General features: G+C 40.8%; 2 protein-coding genes across 2 annotated transcripts in view; both read left to right on the top strand.

Annotated features, from left to right (window-relative positions):
- LOC145963070 (uncharacterized) overlaps positions 1-21,005 on the top strand; it is a 250,716-nt gene that overhangs the window by 72,956 nt on the left and 156,755 nt on the right. The window lies entirely within an intron of this gene.
- On the top strand, positions 3,925-8,460 carry LOC145962438 (uncharacterized). The gene has a single exon (XM_083083496.1). It carries the CDS (start codon positions 3,925-3,927, stop codon positions 8,458-8,460), a length of 4,536 nt encoding a protein of 1,511 aa, XP_082939622.1.

The following is a 21,005-nucleotide window of genomic DNA, read 5'->3' as shown; positions in this document are numbered from 1 at the left end:
TTAAAACAATAGGTCCAGTATATAATAAAAATTGCCGAAATTCTGTGGCTTTCCAGTATGCTACTTCATTTAAACTTCGAGGTCGTCTTGAAAATTCTTTGGGCACAGCACTTCTTAAATTAATAAGTGCTTGCGAAATATTATCTTTTGCTTGAGCACGAATGCGAACAGCTAATGGTCCACTTATCCACAATAATATAATTTTTTTTACAATGCCCAAACAAATCAAATGCATGTAGTCAAGAGCAATATTCGACACTAATCCTAAATGAGGCACAGAGAGCAAAATTGTGGATTCTCCTTGATGATAATTAGAGTCTGTCTGACGTACAAAATCTTCGTCAGTTCTGAATGCACTTGATCTTTTTTCATAAAGAAAGCACATTTTAGAGTTAATGTAATCTCCACTAATGGTACATTTAGTACAGCTTGAATAACCATTATGTCCTTTAATATTTAAAATAAAAGATTTTGCTGGAGCATCGCAAATAATGGCTTTAATATTAACTTTAATATCACAGTTTAACATGTCTGAATGATATCCTCTCTGTATTAATGGTATTAATTCTGTCACAAATTGTTGTAAGAATTCATTGGCATTGTTTGGTTTCTTTTGACCAAAAAATAGTCCGACCATGTACACTTGGTGTGAAATATCGTCTGAAAGTAATATTGGCCAGAAACTCTTTGGCGATGATCTGGATAATGGCAAACCATCTATGTTAATTAATAAATTAATTTCAGATACTTTCAAAGACATACTTTTATAGTGTAGCAGGAGTACTTCTAAAGTATTCGAAACACCAAAATGATAATACGATCCTCCAGATAATGTAACTATTTCAGTAGTTTTCCTAGGTGTTTTTAGAAGCGTTCTTGCATTCTTCGGCAAAGTATTGAATTGTGAATGTGGAGTATGCCTCAGAATTTTAATCAGAGCATTAATTGCGTTATGCCTAATTTTAAATGCAAAAGACCAATTTCGAAGATCGTGCAACAATTCATTATCCATACTTTTATCTTCATCGTCAATATATTCACCATCCATATCCTCTGCATTGTCACTGGAATCATCAGAGTCATACAATAACGGTAGCATTTCTTCTTTTTTTTCCTCAATATCAATCAAATCTTCGTGATCTGTGTCCACTTCTGATGAGTTATGTATTTCATCCGACGAAAATTCTTCTTTATTATTGCTACTAAAGTTTGACGAATACTGATTGATGTGCTTGTGATAAATATTAAGAGGTGATGTTGAAACTGATAATTGATCATTTTCATTTTCAATTCGACATTTTTTTATATATTCGACAGATGGACCATCAAAATCAGTCACATTACTGCTTGACGATTCTAGCAACAAATAATCTTTTTTCGTTTCTTCTTGTGCTAATCGTCTCTTATGTCTTGAAGAAATATCACAGTTATTTCTTTTATCCATATTATAAAAATTATTATTATGTATCTATAAAACACGTAATCAAATACGCATTAACTGTGTACAGCAATTACATATACAATCGTATGGAAATTCAATTCTATTGCAAAATAAGAACTTATCTTTGATTCACTGTTTAATTTAAAGGTGATTGTGAAGAAGAGGGGCTTCCTAGCTCCGATTGATTTCGTGAAAATTTCACAATTTTACGTAAAACACTCTTAATTACAAAAAAAAGTTATCAAAAACTCGGGACATTTAAGATCACAATTGTTTAAGGTTAGGAAACCTCTCATACCGATTAAATGTGACTACGCGTTTTTAATTATCTGTCGCTAGTAGAGCGCTCGAAATTTGAAATATATATCAACTACGTGTTTGATACATTTATATATTTATATAATATGCGCAACATACCTGCATGTTATATATATATATATATATATATATATATATATTTTTTGACTTGGATATTTCATATCTATTGCGCTAATTATGTATTTAATACATTATGTTTGATATGAAATGAAATGAAATGTAAATGCAATATTGTTACGTATTTAATATATATTTACAATGAAAGGTGCTGTGCGGGTTTCTTCCACCGTTACCGATTTTATTGTCTCCATTTCCCGGCTCCTTAATATCGCAAACGTGCGCGGATTTCACAAAACTGGCTATTTCCGTCGTTCCAGCCATTGCTATTAACTTTCGAGTGTACTATGTAAAAAATAGTCACAACAACGATAGCGTATTTGCGTAGAATTTTTCTTCTTCGCTCGAGGCTTAACTTCTGTTAACGACAGAATTCGAATGAATTCGCGGTTTGTCCTCGCGCTTATATTACTGCTTCTCCCCCTCAAAAAAAAATCTAAAAAGAGTGGGGGGAAAATAATATGCGCAGAAGTGAGCATAAATGCGTGTTCAAACAAAATATTTTACAATAATCAAAGAAAAAATACCGAGAAACTTCTATAAATGTTTCTAGAAACTTCCAAAAATTTTCTCTAAGCTATATCTCGGTGATTCACCACGGGAAAAATATTTAACGATGTTTTATTAGGGAAGATTTTTTTTCATTATGAAAATATTTTTCTTAACCTTCTAAAATAATTAGAAAGAGACTTGTAAATCTAAATGATAGATATTACGTGCGGGGGTATATCCGAATGTTTAATGTAAAAAATGTGAAATCTTATCAGATTTCTTAGTCGATACGGTATATATGCTGTTTCGGCATGAGAAAAAAATAGGTGGATTTAGGATGAGGGTCTCGCTAGGGTGGATTCAAGGCGAGAATATTTTCCACATCTTCCTAAATTATTTAGAAAGAGAATTGTTTTCTTAATCACTATTGCAAATATAACGGGTCTATTTTAAAATAAAAACCATTCACGGTTATCTTAAGATGAAATTATTTTATTGGATGTCTCTAGTTTTTTTAACTTGTGTTTATGTTCGAAAACCGAAATATCATTTCGCTTAAAAATTATTCGCAAGTAAAATCCGCATTTTTCAATATGTTATAAATTCGCAAATTCGAATTTAACGGGCGTCGAGAAACTTCTCGAGATATCTATTTTTCAGAAAAACTCGATCGTTTGTATTATCTCCAATTTTTTTGGGGCATAAGAAACGCGTGTCATAAACAGTGACAACAACAACGTCAACCGTCGACAAAATCAGCGCGACGCACGGGCATGCGCGCCCATACGTCACGAACAGCTGATTGCCAATCAGCTGTTCTAAAAAGACTGCGCGCATGGCAACCGCGAAAAAGCCGACGTCAGACCTCATCGGCGGCCAATTACGCGCGGCGCCATGAGGTCACCGCTAAACAATTAAATTTATTGGGCCACGTCGCAACGGGCCCAAAATTCCGCTCGCCTTATAACGGGCACCGCACGCGAGCAAGCCGAAGTCTCGCACTTTTTGTCAAACCGCTTAGTTAAAACCGCTCCGCATAGTAAAACCGCTTATAACGACCGCTTATTCTCTTGGACTTTCGCAATCTCTGTATCAAACCGCTGATTAACCGCATTACACGACCGCTTACGACTTTGGACAACGCATTTTTCTCGCTCTTGTTTCTCTACACCGCTCGCGATACCGCTCGCGAAACCGCGCTCACTTTGTTACACCGCTGTTTCGCTAATCGAAATCACTGCACTAAACACTTGTCTTTTAATTTTGACTCCAATAAACGTCAGTCTTTTGTGTGAACGAGGCGCACTTTTTTCGCTTTACGACCTTCCGGTCCTATCAACGCACTGTCGGATTCGCTCGCGAACATTTCTGGTCCTTCGAGCCGGATTAACATCCGCTTCCGCAGTTCGTGGGTGAAATTCACGTGTGTCGTCCAGTGCGCGAACCTGAACAGAAAGACAATTAGTGAAGATGAGTGCCGATTTGAAGTGCCGTTGCTGGAGGCGCAGAATGATGTCCACGGGCGAATGTCTCGCTCCGTGGACAATCTGCGCAAGATGGGCGTCTCAAACATCACCGCCGAAGCCATCCAAGCTCGCCTCCACCTCCTCGAGACGCTGTGGAACAAGTTCGAGGCTCAGCACGAACTCATCAGGACTGTGCTGAAAGAGAAATATCTCGACAGTGAGTACGCAAAAGCTGATTTTATTGACATTGCGGAGTCAACTTACGTGACACAGCAGAGCACGTTAGTCGGGTACGCGAACAAACTCAAAAGCGAGCCGCCCAGCGTGCCGAAGACCGAGGCTTACCAGGAGCACGCGCTCAAGACATCGTTGCCGCGGATAAAGCTCCAGACGTTCTCTGGCGCGTACGGAGACTGGCCAGCGTTTCGCGACATCTTCCTGTCCATTATAGGAGACAATCCGTCTATCTCTAACGTGGAAAAGCTCCACTACCTCCGTACCAGCTTACAAGGTCCTGCGGAAAAATTAATCCGGTCATTACCGATTGTCGGGGGCAATTATGAGCGGGCGTGGACGATTCTGAGCTCGCATTACGAAAACAAACGGGAACTCATTCGCGCCAACTTCGCCGCTTATACCGCCGTGCCAAAAATGAAAGCCGCAACCGCCGACGAGCTAAGTCGCCTTTATAACGCCGCCACGACTGCCATCAACGCTCAGGAGAGCATCGATAGGCCCATTGCCACGCACGGGATGGACCTTTTCAATCACCTGCTCGTCGATCGATTCGATCCGCAAACTCGGATGGAATGGGAGTCCTCCATACGCGGTTCCGTCGATCCACCGAGTAATGCCGTCCTGATGGGTTTCATGTCCGAGCAGATCCTCACACTCAACGCCGTGCAGCCGAACTCCGTTGCGAAATCCGGAGGAACTTCCAAATCCGCGAAATCGCATTTCGTGAAACGCACATCCGACACCTCGACGTGCGCCGCATGCAAGGGCAAGCACTCCCTCATGCAATGCGCAGAGTTTAAGTCAAAACCCGCGAGCGACCGAAAGAATTTCGTAGAAGCAAACAGACTGTGCTTCAACTGCCTTGGCAATCACTTCCTCGCCAAGTGTCAGTCGGTGAAGACTTGCTTCACGTGCAAGCTACTCCACGACGCATACGCACCAGCCGACGGAGCGAGCTCATTGTCGGCCAAACGAGTCGCGTCAGACCGCAAGGCGATCCTCCTCGCCACCGCACGCGTCACTGTTACGGATCACCTGGAGAGGCCTCAAGACGTTCGCGCGCTGATCGACCAGGGATCGGAAGTCTCTCTGGTCTCCGAGACCTTGGCGCAACGCTTGCGTCTGCCGCGGATCCGATCCTCGATGATCATCGCCGGGGTTGGAGGAGCATCCGGAGCTACTCGCGGAAGGCTATCTCTAAGCCTCGCCTCTGGAGTGACAGGGGCCACGCTTCCAGTCATGGCGTACGTCCTTCCGCGCCTATCGACATACCAGGGTCCCATCGTGAGAAGTACCATCACCTGGCCACACATTCGCGGTCTTTCTCTGGCGGACCCGCAGTACCTCGACCGAGATCCCATCGAGTTACTGCTCGGCGCGGACGTGTACTCCGCCATTCTTCAAGACGGTCTTCGCAAGGGGCGCAGGGACGAGCCCATCGCGCAGCAAACCTCACTCGGCTGGATCCTGTCAGGAGGTAACAGGGCTACGACCCAAGGCAACCAAAATACCCATCAATGTTCGGTCGATCACCACCTAAACGACCTGGTGCAGCTATTTTGGGAGCAGGAAAGAGAGCCTGCCGCTCCCGTCGCTCTCACCGCCGAAGAGAAGAGGTGCGAAGACCTCTTCACCCGCGAGCACGCACGCACCAGCACCGGACGGTACGTTGTGAGACTGCCGTTCGCTGGAGCACCGCCCTCTCTCACCGAGACCCGCAAGCCGGCCGAACGTCTGCTCAACGCCATGGAGCGCCGCTGCTCCAAGGACGCTCGATTCGGCGATCTTTACCGCAGCTTCATGCAGGAGTATGAAGACCTGCAACACATGGAGACAATCAACACCTCATCCGAACAAGAAGGCACCGCTAAGTGCTACCTACCGCATCACGGAGTGCTGCGGGAAACGAGCACAACGACAAAGCTCAGGGTCGTGTTCAACGGCTCACAGCTCACGACCTCGGGCACCTCTCTCAACGCTAATCTGCTGACGGGCGCCAACCTCCTGCCAGTTCTTGCCGACGTGCTCCTCCGTTGGCGCTGGCACCGCCATGTCTTCGTAACGGACATGGAGAAAATGTACCGCCAAATCCTCATCCACCCGGAGGACCGCGACTGTCAACGGATTCTCTGGCGGCACCGTACCGCCGACGACGTCCGTGAATACCGCCTACGAACGGTCACGTATGGCTTGGCTTGCGCGCCATTTCTCGCCATACGGACCTTACGCCAGCTCGCCGACGACGAGGGTCTGCAATATCCGCGTGGAGCTGTCGCGCTGCGCCGCGATACTTACGTGGACGACATCCTCACCGGAGCGTGCACCATCCCGGAGGCCACCACATTGCAGCGGGAGCTACGCAGTCTCTGCACGGCGGGCGGGTTTCCACTTCGGAAGTGGGCAGCCAACAACACCAGCATTCTGGATGGAGTCCCGCACGAACACTGGCTCCCCAGCTCACCGCACTCGTGGTCTCACGAAAGCCACGCGACACTGGGTCTTCACTGGCACCCGGCCAGTGATCACTTCACTTTCTCGGTACAGGCGCGTCACTTCACGGAACTCACAAAAAGACGCGTCCTGTCCGAAACCGCACGATTGTTCGATCCACTAGGGTGGCTCACTCCAGTAACAATGCGAGCCAAAATCCTAATTCAGTCCGCCTGGTTGAAGAAGTTGGACTGGGACGCTCCTCTTCCGTCAGCAGACGCCCTGTCCTGGAGGAATCTTCTCACTGACCTTCCGCGGCTGAACGAGATCAGGGTCTCTCGCTGGTTGGGCAGCGACGGACCGCACGCACGGATCGAACTCCACGGGTTCGCCGACGCCTCGGAGCGAGGATACGCCGCGGTGGTGTACCTCCGCTCCACCACTGAAGATGACACCGCACTTCACTTGCTGGCTGCCAAGGGCAAGGTCGCTCCGGTGAAGCCAGTGTCATTGCCGCGACTCGAGTTGTGCGCGGCCACCCTACTAACGAACCTCACTCTTCACACGCGCACTCTGCTAGATTTGTCCACAGCACCGATCTTCCTGTGGTCTGACTCCAGGGTAACGCTGCACTGGATACAAGGACACGCCTCCCGCTGGAAGACCTACGTGGCCAACAGGGTGTCGCAAATCCAGGTCCAGCTACCCGAGGCTCAATGGCGCCACGTGCCGGGACGAGACAATCCTGCCGACTGCGCCTCCCGAGGAGTCCAGCCAAGTGACATGGTTAGTCATCCACTATGGTGGACGGGACCATCCTGGCTGCTGGGAAGCAAGGCACTTTGGCCAAGCAACGATTACGTCTTGCCAGACGCGGAACTGCCAGAGCAACGAGCCGTCAGCTCGCTCAACGCCGTCGGCAAGGCCGTTACTGAGCCAGACGTTCTTCTCCGCTTTTCTTCGCTGCACCGGCTGCTCAGGGTGACGGCTTGGTGTCTGCGATGGCGTCAAAAAACCGTCAAGAGGACGCACAACTCCGTTGACACCGCACACAATCTCGAGCCACACGAGATCGAAGACGCACTTCTGCGATGGGTTCGAACATCACAAGCACTGCACTACCACACTGAAGTCTCATCACTGAGCAAGGAACGTGCATTGTCACCACGCAGCTCGCTCATCAGGCTGAGTCCTCGCCTTGACGACAGCGGCGTAATGCGCGTCGGAGGCCGACTCAAACACGCCATCCTGTCTCACGATGAACGGCACCCGATCATCGTTCCGCCGGACTCCTGGATGACAAGGCTCCTGGTGGATTCCTGCCACCGCAGAACACTACACGGCGGAGTGCAGCTCACCCTCGGGTTGCTCCGCCAACGATTCTGGATCCCGCGAGGAAGAGCCATAGTCAAGCGCCAGATCCATCGATGCATCGTGTGTACGCGATGGCGAGCCACTGTACCGCAGCCACTGATGGGCAACCTTCCTCAGGAGCGAGTGACTGCGCGTCCATTCCTACGTACCGGGGTGGACTACGCCGGTCCGATCCTCATCCGGACCAGCAAGGGACGAGGCCATCGAGCAAACAAAGGTTTTATCTCTGTCTTTGTCTGCCTTAGCTCCAAGGCAGTTCATCTAGAAGTGGTCTCCGACTACACGGCTGAGGCGTTCCTGGCTGCCTTCCGTCGCTTCGTTTCCAGACGGGGACTCTGCCACGAGGTGTTCTCGGACTGCGGCACTAACTTCATCGGAGCAAGCCGAGAACTCCGAGAAATGTTTCGCGCCTCAACTGCCGACGGCCGTCGCATCGCACAGGCAGCATCTTCAGACGGCATAAGGTGGCGGTTTAATCCGCCCGCAGCTCCTCACTTTGGCGGACTTTGGGAGGCAGCCGTCAAGTCAACGAAACATCACCTTCGAAGGCCATCGGCGAGGCAACGCTCACCTTTGAGGAGATGACGACTCTTCTCACACAGGTGGAGGCGTGCCTCAATTCGCGCTCGCTTCAACCACTGACCGACGATCCGGACGACTTGGCGGCACTCACACCCGGTCACTTCCTGATCGGAGCTCCCCTTCTGGCCGTCCCCGAGCCGTCGCTTGCCACCGAGAGAGATAACACGCTGTCACGATGGCAGCTTCTTCAAAAAATGCGCGATCACTTTTGGGAACGGTGGTCGCGCGAATATCTTCAGACGCTGGCTTACAGACCGAAATGGCAGAGGAGCGAGACCGGCCCAAGCGTCGGCGACCTGTGCCTCCTGCGGGCGGAGACAACACCTCCAACCCGGTGGCCACTCGCCCGAATCACGGCACTGCACCCGGGAGACGACGGCGTAACACGCGTGGTCACCGTGCGCACAGCATCCTCGGAGTTCGTTCGGCCACTCGCGAAGATCATCCTCTTGCCAGGAGCCGACACCGCAGCCTCTCCAACGCACTCGGATTCGTGAGCTCTTCTAAACTCCGAATTTTCTCAAATGTTTCACCCGCATTGTATAATATTCACTCACATTATGTTTCACGGTATCATGTTTCCGAGAATCGTACCGCGCTTAATTACATGTAATTATATCCAGGCACATTCAATATTATGCGAGATCCGCGAGCCGCGTCATCAGTCTCTTTTTTTTCTGATTTCTCTGTTCTCTCTTTTGCGCCACAATTTCACGTTCACGTTTACATTTCACTGCACTCGCGAGATTATTCACAAATTCACTGTACATTTTCTCATCATTCATTACTGTATAAATCTCTTTACTTCACACGATACTATTCTCGCGAAAGACACGAATAAACTGAACAACACGTGTCTTTGTACTACGTCACGCATTCCATTCATGATCACTATCACCAACTCATCAATCGGACCGTTCGCGACACCTGCCCGCGCCCGAACACATTCGCAAATTTCGTCACGTACTGACGAGGCGGGCGGGATGTTCGAAAACCGAAATATCATTTCGCTTAAAAATTATTCGCAAGTAAAATCCGCATTTTTCAATATGTTATAAATTCGCAAATTCGAATTTAACGGGCGTCGAGAAACTTCTCGAGATATCTATTTTTCAGAAAAACTCGATCGTTCGTATTATCTCCAATTTTTTTGGGGCATAAGAAACGCGTGTCATAAACAGTGACAACAACAACGTCAACCGTCGACAAAATCAGCGCGACGCACGGGCATGCGCGCCCATACGTCACGAACAGCTGATTGCCAATCAGCTGTTCTAAAAAGACTGCGCGCATGGCAACCGCGAAAAAGCCGACGTCAGACCTCATCGGCGGCCAATTACGCGCGGCGCCATGAAGTCACCGCTAAACAATTAAATTTATTGGGCCACGTCGCAACGGGCCCAAAATTCCGCTCGCCTTATAACGGGCACCGCACGCGAGCAAGCCGAAGTCTCGCACTTTTTGTCAAACCGCTTAGTTAAAACCGCTCCGCATAGTAAAACCGCTTATAACGACCGCTTATTCTTTTGGACTTTCGCAATCTCTGTATCAAACCGCTGATTAACCGCATTACACGACCGCTTACGACTTTGGACAACGCATTTTTCTCGCTCTTGTTTCTCTACACCGCTCGCGATACCGCTCGCGAAACCGCGCTCACTTTGTTACACCGCTGTTTCGCTAATCGAAATCACTGCACTAAACACTTGTCTTTTAATTTTGACTCCAATAAACGTCAGTCTTTTGTATGAACGAGGCGCACTTTTTTCGCTTTACGACCTTCCGGTCCTATCAACGCACTGTCGGATTCGCTTGCGAACAGTTTAGGCTTTTAAGAATCTCTAGACATTATTATTATATCACGAGGGATGGTATTTGTCTGAGAGAGCTATCGGCTGTCTCATAAAATACGTGTATATACAGGTATTTTGTAACGTGTATATACAAGTATTTTGTAATTTAGAGGATACAACGATTTAAAATATATTTTCTAGAATTTAAGCATTTGTTACGTCCGGCGGACTTCACGATTCTTTTCTTTCCTCGAAATTATACGATAAACATTGGTAGGGCCAATTCTTACTCGTAGATATCTGAGACAGAGAATAATAAATGGAATCTGACATTAAGCGGATAACCAGTCGCTGTCAACTCAAATTTTTTACTATAAAATCAAATAGTCGTATATGGTTATAGTTGGTACGTCCGGTGAAATGTAAAAACCACTTGCGCTCAAACGATCCTTATCAAGTACCATGTCAACAATAGGCATATGATACTCTGTCTCTTAGAGTAAGAAACAATAAATAAAAGTAATACTAAGGGTGACCAGTAGTTATAACATAAGATTTTTTAAAACAAAATTGTAGTTACAGCTGTCACGTAAAAATCCAAGTGCTTCGCATGTTTATAATGGTCCATATGAAACTTTTCTATTTGACAATTTAGACAAAAAGCATACTGGATCTTGGAAAAATTATCAAAAAGAAAACTAAGCAATCTTTGAGACGACACATATGTTTGACTCACGAGCAAATTCTCATGAACAGTAAATTAGTCATCCTACTCCCATTCTACTAGATAAAGCTAAGTCTCGAGCCAAAGAGCTCAACCAATTAAAAATCTCAAGAAACCCCTCTCCTTCCAAAAACTTCCTTGTCCCTAAGAAGGGAGTAATTGAAATTGTCTCATTCGTTCAAAAAGATCCCTACTATCCAGTAAGGAGGAGGAGCAATGATTTTAAAATACGCGAGCACAAGTTGCAGCGGGGGGATTCATTCATTCATTCATTAGCACTCTTGTTCTTAGTCACAGTCGAGATTCAGTTATAGTTAAATATAGAATTTTGAGAATTCAGTCTTAATCTGATTCAAATTATATAGCCTCGGGGATCCTTTGTTGTGTCACGCAATTGAATTATTAATTCGCTTTATGTCTTAGCGAAAATGTCTTATTAAGATTTAATTGTGCATTATGTGTAAGTGGATATTTATTAAAAATCTTCTGGTGGACATCTCCATTAGCCAGCTCTTCATGCTATAATGGCGAAGACTTCAGCCATTGCAATTTTATCAAAGCATTCACTCTTGTGATGTCAACGAGTAGAGAGTAAAATTTATACAATTTCTAACAATCAAGTACTCAATTATTAATTACAATTTTTATACCAGATAATCATATTGACTGACGTTTTATATTAGAAAAAACAAATAATTGAATTTTAAAGACTCAGAGATTTATTTAACACGCATGCGTTTTTATAAAGAAATTATGACTATAAAATTTGATTATGATGCTATAATGATAAAGCAAAATTTTTCCTTATGAACACAAATCACAGATATAAAAACAAGAATTCTGATTCATTCTATTGCATTTAGATTCAAAGGAACTTTTAACTTACATATCAAGAAGCACCAGCATTTGCTATTTCCTCCTTAAAACTTTCCAAAATATTTTTGTCTATTTTCTTGTTATGTTCTATCTGTGTTGTAGGCGATATGTAATCCACAGCAAATTGATTGAAATTTTTTTTAAATCCTGAAAAACAGCATTTATGCATTACTTGTGATATACATACAAATAAATATAGCAATTAATTTAATTTTGATAGATCCATTGCGCAAATACACGTTAGCTTGTATTAGAAACACGAAAAAGGCATGCAGAAATGACAAACATCAAATATCATAGAACGAGACATACGGGACCGTCGAATAAAGTTTTCGAGCATTTCAGTACATCCGATTGTACATCTATGTATCCAAGTTCATTCATAAATAAAATCACGGAATATGCGTCGATACAGTGCAAGTGCTTCTTGCATGTTCGAAAAATGAGTAACAATCGGAGATTCAATATTACAGCCAAAGTAATTTCCCCATACATATAGATATATCCATTATTTCCAAGAATAACACTTCTCTCACTGTGATATACTGCAGCAATGTCCAATACACAAAGAACACATTGTAGTCAAAATGACATCATTTTGACGTCATAATTACATCACAATAGAAGAAATCAAAATGACGATTTTTGGTTACAAAATTTGACGATTTGTTGACGATTATTAATATATGCAATAAATGGATTATTTCTCATTTATATCCGCCTAATTTCAAATAATCTGTTTAATATTCTGAATTCCAACAAGGAATCCAGATTATTAAATAAATTATTTTAAATTTAGTTTATTAGAAATTAAACTGATAAATAGTGATGCCAGGAATAAAAAGAGGACATTACCCATACGCACACAAGCAGAGAGCTGCTACGTGGTTCTCTGATTGTGTGTATGTGAGCACCGTCCTCTTTCTGGCACTATTGGAAAAAAAAGGTAAAAAGAAAAAAGGTAAAAGGAAAAAAAATATACTATAGATCTTATCTAATGTTTAGAGTAGCACTTTATATATATCCTTTATATACATTCATGATGAAAAATTGAATTCGAGTTTAGTTAAATTTGGTACGCCGCGTAGCGGAAAATGTAGAAACTTACTGTATAAATGTATATAAAAGTAAGATGATAATAGAAAGGCTATTAAATTATAAAAAATGATCCATTAATGGCATCGAAGTGACATAAAGCCATATACATTAATAATAATTTTCAGAACTTTTACGTATACTAAACTTAATACTATACTAACTATACTAAGGCCCGTATTTATAGTCATTTCTCGAGTCTCGTCTCAAGAACGTATCAGATGAGATACTCAGATTGGAGTTTTGTGTCTTGAGATACGAACGGTTCAATAGTTACATTTTGATTAAAGATCACTTGAGACTGTATTCAATTGAAAAATGGAATAATTACTCACATGAAATTCGTCTTGAGATTTAAAATATTGATTAAAGCAGCGATACGCGCTTGTTTGAGTAATTTAAATTTTTTTTTAAATAAGTGTCATAAGTGAATACAAAAGTGACAGAATGTCATCGATACAAAAAAAGAAAAATTTTACATCTTTTGAAAAAAAGTTTTTACTTGAATGCATGGTCAAGTACAAACATGTTATTGAAAATAAAAAAACGGATGGCAGTTCCATTAAAGCCAAGCAAGAAGCATGGCTCAAGATTGCATCTGTTTTCAATGCTAGCACTTATATTAATGAAAAGGTAATTATTATGTATAATCTAATTATATCTGTATCTTATTATATCTGTATCTCTTAATAAATTCCTCTTCAGACCACCATCGAAGGGATTTCGTGCATCTCTAATATAACGTTTTGGTAAACGTTCGCGTAATTCCTCATGTATATCATATTGATCATAATTTTCATAAATATCATATTGTTCATAATTTTCAATCCAATTCATTTTAATTAACCTGTACATTGTTAAAAATTTTGTAATAAAAATATTTTCACTATTAAGTGCTTCTTTACTATGAAGTAAAAATATTATTTATATTACTTATATTAATCATATATTAATTATTTATATTATATTATTTATTTTATTTATATATTTATTTATTTATTATATTACTTTTTTATTATTAGGTACACTTATATATTATTAAACTGCAATATAAACGTACTTCTATGAATCAATTGATGATTAATCTGTGTAAATTATTTTATAAATTCTGTCAACTTTTCCTCAAGTCACCTTCGAACCACACTTGAGTGATACGCAATTTTTCCCGACTCAAATCTTAGTTGATACGAAATCTAAAGACTATTAATATGTACACGTATGATCTTTTCTCAAGTATCGATTATTGAAATGCAATGAACATTGCGCAAGCTGCATCTCAAGACAAACTTCCTCTGAGTATCTCTATTGAATCGAGATTATAAATGAATATCATATCGATTCTTAAGATTCATTTATTAAACCGTATCACATCTCAAGACTAGTTTTAGCTGAGTTTCTCAGCAGAATCACGACTATAAATACGGGCCTAAATTTGCAAGACAAGCGCAAAATCATTTTTCCGTCACGAGCAGTATATGTTACTGAGGTCAAATTTTCGTCACATGACTATTTCGAGTCAAAATAAAGTCATTTTGACTTTTTCTTGACTTTAGTGTGTTCCTTGACTACCTCTTGCAATTCCGGCATGTTCAACTGCAGATTACACAAAATTATCTGATTTCTGACTTTTTTTATTGTGATAACTAAAATAATAAATAAATTACCAAATAATAATTTTGTTTCAAGACATAGGAGCTGTCCTTCATTTGTAAGTGCCAATGCTGTGCACATCCACAGACTACTTTAACTGAAATATCAATATCAGTTGTTCAGCAATATCCTTGCATTTGAAAGTGTTTTTATTACATTGAGTTATTATTATATTTTTGAAGATAAAATTTTAGGAACAAATTACCTATTACTACATTTTAAAGCTCAGTGATCTTATGCGGAAATACATCACATAAATGACCAGTATCTGGAGAACGAAAATAAAAGCCTTTACTGTATACTTCACCCATATCAGTAACAGCCATAACGAAGGACGAGCCACAAGCGATGCAAACGATCTTATTTCTATCAAATTTTTCTTCCTATAATATGTGCTCAATAATTTATGTCTCTGAGGAAAAGTCTGACTTTGATTTTAATTCTGATTCTGACTCTGAAGAAGATGATACCTGTATTGGATCAAGGTACGCAAACCAACTATATATCTGAAATAATCATAAATTATTATAATGATATAAATATTATTGTTAGATTTTACATGAAATATTTACTTTTCCATCATCAATAAGGACGAGAAAATCTGTTTTATTGCAAGCAATATCCATAATATGTTTCTCTTTTAATTCAAGCATTTTAGTGGGTTCAGTTATGACCGTACCCAGTCAGCAAAGTCTGTTCAAACAGATTTTGTCAATTTCTGCTACAAATTTTTGTCGACAGTAAGATTGCAGATTGTATAAAAAATTTGTTATATCAAATAATGATAACAGAATGTCAGCAGAAATGTTACAAAACCTGCTGACATAATTTGATAGCAGAAACCGAGCAGGATCTGCGCAATGAAATTTGATATCAAATTGTCGGCAGATATCGAGTAGAGCCTGCTGATATAACTGACGGCAGATTGATGGCAGAAATTGAACATGATCTGTGCGACGCAATTTGACAATAGATTGTCGGCAGAAACCGAGCAAGATCTGCGCAATGAAATTTGATGTCAAATTATCGGCAGAAATCGAGTAAAGCCTGCAGATATAACTGACGGTAGATTGATGGCAGAAATTTAACAGGATCTGTGAGGCGCAATTTGATAGCAAATTGATAACAAAAATCGAGCAGGACAAAATCTGCGCACACAATCTCTGATAGCAGATTGACGGCAGAAACGGAACAGAGTTTGCATGATTCGATAGTTCCTTCACTTACCGCTACGTGAGCTGTACTTTCTCGTAATCTAATTTCTGTCAGAAATATATATAAAGTCGCGAATATGAATAAAAGACTAAAAATATAGTAATTATCGTTTTAATTTCTATCACTTTAATTTCTGGTATCTGATACAAGCAGATGAGATTCAGAATATTAAACTGATTGGAATCAATATGATAAATGGAAAATTATTCATGTACTGCCTATTTGAGGCATAAAGCAAGAATTTAATTCTATATAAATTACATCTCCAGTTTTACAAGTTACATTTACTTTTACCATTTACTTTATTATTAATTAAATTAAATTAAATTAGTCCTTCGCTATATGAGATATAACTACGATATAACATATATTACATTAACATATATTACGATATAACATATGACATATATGTCATTTTAGAAGAAAATTGTAATTAACTTGCCGATAATATTCTTATTTAGCACTTGTAATAATCAATTTTGTTGCACTTATATAATATTAATAAAAGTAAGCGCAAATCTTGTGCAGTTTCTGCTGTCAATTTGCCATCAGGTTGCATGCGCAGATTCTGCTCGGTTTCTGCTGGCAATCTAACATCAAATTGCATCGCGCAGATCCTGCTCGGTTTCTGTCGACAGTTTGTTGACAGGTTATGTTTTACAGATTCTGTCGCCAAAACAAAAGCTTAATGCGGACACAGATGACTACGGTTCTGGTGTGGGATTCTGATCGAATTTGCTGCCAATCTGCTGCCAACCTGCTAACATTTTGCTTACTGGGTAATGTCATCTTTTCTTATATTCGGAAATTTATATACAGACTCTCCTTGATAACCCATCCATAAATATACCTTTTAGAAAGACAATGTCATTAATTTTAATATTCTATTTATACATTCTGATTTATTTTATACACAGAATATCAAAAAATTTGATTACAAAGATAATAATAAAAAAATTATAGAAAATAAATTTTTTTCACTCATTTATATATTATTTTAGCATGGATACTACATATAATCTGATGAATTTATTATTAACACATAAGAAAGAGATACATTAATTTTAAAATATCTTTAAAGCTAACAATGTGAATGTATTAAATGTAAAAAATATTATATATTGTAATCTCCATTCTCTTTGTACAATAAAGATAAGAAAACATCATAAAATTCTTCTAAAGTTTGAAATTCAAAGTTAAATCTTTTTATCTATACACTTTATTTAAAAAGGTAACAATTATATTTTTCAAACATTGTACTTAAAATTTTATATTTATATATAATAAAACTTATTTCTATAACATTATCACACACAATGCTTTATAAAATATAATATAATATGTATAAAAACATTTTATATAATTTTAACATTATAATTTTTGAGCATACTTCTCCTTCTTCTGTAAGAAGAACTTCTTTATATCTTTATTACAAATTTTATTTAAGATTTCTACTTTTGTTAGCTGTAATATATTATCTCTATCTGGTATCCCTAATTGATGATTTTTGTTATTTCCTATGGCATATATATGTCATTTTATCTCTCGTTACAATTAAAGCTCCATCATCTGTTTGAAAATACATGAAAGTTTAAGTGTTATTGTCAAAGCAGGAAAAGATAACAAAATATAAGAAGAAATTTTACCATATATCAAAGCCAGATCAATTCGCAGAAGAATTTCCTCTTCTAGCTGAATAAAGTTTGGCCATTTCTTCAAGTTGAACAGATATTTGTTACTAACAAGATTATTTTGCAAACTTTTTGTCTTGTCACACTATCTCTCTATTAATACTGATTTTTTAATTTATTTAATAAATTATTAATAGAACAAGTTTGACAAATTAATTGATAAATATTTGATCTGCTTCAAATATTTGAAATTTTGATTTCAATTACTTCAGGAGCTCCCCACTCTCGATCGCCGCAGCGGCCGAGCCGCCAAAATCGAGGGACCTCAGAGCAGGCCCAGACTCAGTCAGTCTAACTCGCGACACCGAACCGACAAGTCCTAAACTGGACTCTAACTCTAAATCCTAATTCCAAATCGTAATCTTAACTCTAACTCTAATTCTAATTCTAATTTTAAACCTTAAGTTCATTTATAAATTCATTCTCAAGTTTAAGTGTTAGTTTAAATATATTACATTGTGTGTATTAATTTAGAAATATATATTAGTGTGTGCTAAATCTTGTGATTATTCAAAGAGAATCCTAATTCAATAAATCCATATCCCACGCGACGCGACATTAACATATAGATATATTCTTATCCAGGCACGTGCTAATAAATTTATTATAATAATTAAATTGGGACTTCGCATTTGAAGTGACGACTCAGAGAGGACGAACCGTTCGCCGCCTACAGAGAATCCGAAGCATAATTAACTACTAAAATTAATAATTCTGATTTGAAGTGACGGCTCGGAGAGGACGAACCGCTCGCCGCCTACAGAGAATCCGAAAAATAATTAAACATCAGAATTAATAATTCGGATTCGTGGTGTTTGTTCTGAAAGGACGAACCGCTCGCAAACACAGCTAAGGCAATCCTTGACAGTGAGGATCGCCGCACATTGAATCATTGCCAAGGCAACACAAATCTGAATATGATTTTCAATTTTTACAATGCCTAAGACACGCCGTGCCGGTAGAAAAAACCAACTCCGTCGATTAATAGCAAGATATCACCGTGCCGCGTCCACTGACTACATACTGACTCGATATCGTGTAGATGGATCATTACGACAAAGAATACGAACTGCTATTCGAGGGTAAAGTGATAAATAGTGATTGCGAGATTAAGTGGCCAGCTCAACTCACACCGATAGACGTAGAGGACAAGCCCTACCGCCCGACAACTTTCCACGAGAAGGATCCTCGAGGCGTGACGTCATCCAATGTGCCTGCGTAATTAATCAGTGGAAAATAATCAACCACGTGGTGGAAAATATTCTACAGGATTTTAGAATATATCAGGTAAGTGGAAAATTTGAAATCTTCTGTTCAAGAAATCCTGCACATGCAAGTTTCACTTTTATTATCCGATCCTTGTTTTTCTGATGCGACCCGAGTTTCACTTTTATTGCCCTGGGCGACCCTTTGTTTTGTGAGTCAGGACGATTTCACTTTTATTGCCCTGGACGACCCTTTGTTCTGTGAGTCAGGACGATTTCACTTTTATTGCCCCAGGTAACACTCAAGTTTCACATTTTCCAGCCAATTTTAACCGTCTAAAATATTTTCTAAAATATTATTCTCACGTAAAATATACATAATATTTCTTAACATACAAATTATTGATATAAATATTATTAAATTAATAATTAATAATCTATAACTAATCGAATTAGACGGTGTAGAATCATTAAACTTAAATTAGATATTCTAATTCATATTAAGGTCTGATTAATTATAGAATTTTCGTAATTGTTAATAACAATCGTGTACTTTTCGACTCATGTGCCCACGAAAACTCTACAATTACATTCCTGCTCCTGAAGAGGAGGAAGTTATCTTCGAACCCAAACACATCTTTTGTTCTAAAGCATGTGGCTATCGACATATCATCACTAAGGCCACCCTGTGTTTACTCTGTCGCGATAAACTCTCCGCAACTGAGCAGGGGTCTTGGGAATTCGTGCCTGACATTCATTGCTAATCGGAGATAGCCCAGTTGGTTTAAAGTGCTCTGCGTGTCCTAATCGTCTAACTCGTGTGCATGACGTAAATGAATGCCTCGCGTGCTTGCGAAAGCATTCGGAATATCAAAAATTTGTTACGTCCCGGCCGGTCGTTGCTGCGAAGGCGGACGCAGGCTCCGATTACGGCCCGGACAATGATCGCTTTTTCGGGTCTCCGGGAATTCGGAAGTCTCGCACTTTTCGTCAAACCGCTTTGTTAAACCGCTTAGTTAAACCGCATAGTAAACCGCTTATAACGACCGCTTACTCTCTTGGACTTTCCGCAATCTCTTAGATAAAACCGCTGATTAACCGCATTATACGACCGCTTACGAATTCGGAAAACGCTTTTATATCGCTGCAACGCTCGCGAAGACCGCTGTTCCGCGAATCACTCAATCGCTGCACTAAACACTTGTCTTTAAGTTTGACTTTAATAAATGTCACTTTTCGTTTTGTCAAACGTGGCGCACTTGTTTTTACTGAAAGACCTTCCGCTCTTACTGTCCACTGTCGGATTCGCTCGCGAACATTTTTGGAATACCCTTAACTTTACAAGTTTCGTGAGTATTACCCTCCGGTGTTCGCACGATGTAGGCGTAAAATTTCGGGCCCCCGGACACGAACGCCTCGATATAGCTACCACAGCCGTAGCTTTCGAGTTCGTTCGTCATGTCGCCTAGAAAATTTCCCGTAGGCGGCACGTATTCGTTCGAATCACCGGTGCTTATAAAAATACACGAATCCGTACCGTAATATAATACACGACGATCTAAACGTTCTAGGTACTCGTAGAATTTTAAACGCGCTAGTGCAGTCGTATACGCGGCTATCACGACGTTTGTTATCGGCGAGAGAACGAGAGCCTCTTGTCGCAGTCGCCACGAAACATACATTACCTCGTCATTCACGGGTAATATGTCGATTATCTCGTATTCGACGCTCGTTAATAATGTCGCGAAACGTTGTTGTGTTTTTACGATTTCGGTAGTCGGCAAATTGGATCGTTGGCCGAATTTTCCCCAGAATGAATTTAAGCACAGTTTCGCAACCGAGCGTAAACCGGGATTCCGCGCGATGTTTCGCTTATCAAGAGCGATATCCTCGGTTTTTTCATATTCCCTCAAGTATCGCTCTTTTGCCTCATCGTCGTTTTCCCCGCATTCGCTCGGTCAACCACTGGCTTCCTGTTTAAGCTGTAAAAACGTATTAATATATTCGGCGAACAATCCACCCTGCCGCGACGTACGATCGTATTGGCTAACTTCATATTGCCAAATTTCGCTTACTAACGTTACGAAATAACCTTTCTCGACGGCCTTGCGTAATTCGCAGGTTATCCAGGTACCCTCGAATTCACGCTCGCTATCATTATGGGTGCACGGTGTCTGAGAAAATGTTTCGCAGCAACTACGACATAACGCGAAGAGTAATTTTCCTCGTACGCGATGCGGAAGTACAGGGTGAAATAAATCACGAGGAGGGAGTACTCTACAACGTATGAGGCCTTCGA

The sequence above is a fragment of the Camponotus vicinus genome, unplaced genomic scaffold (genome assembly GCF_025532165.1).
Source record: "Camponotus vicinus isolate PSW18456_S1 unplaced genomic scaffold, iyCamVici1.0 SCAF_12, whole genome shotgun sequence".
Taxonomy (NCBI): domain Eukaryota; kingdom Metazoa; phylum Arthropoda; class Insecta; order Hymenoptera; family Formicidae; genus Camponotus; species Camponotus vicinus.
Note: the sequence above shows the minus strand (reverse complement) of the source record. Positions and strands in the feature narration are given on the sequence as shown.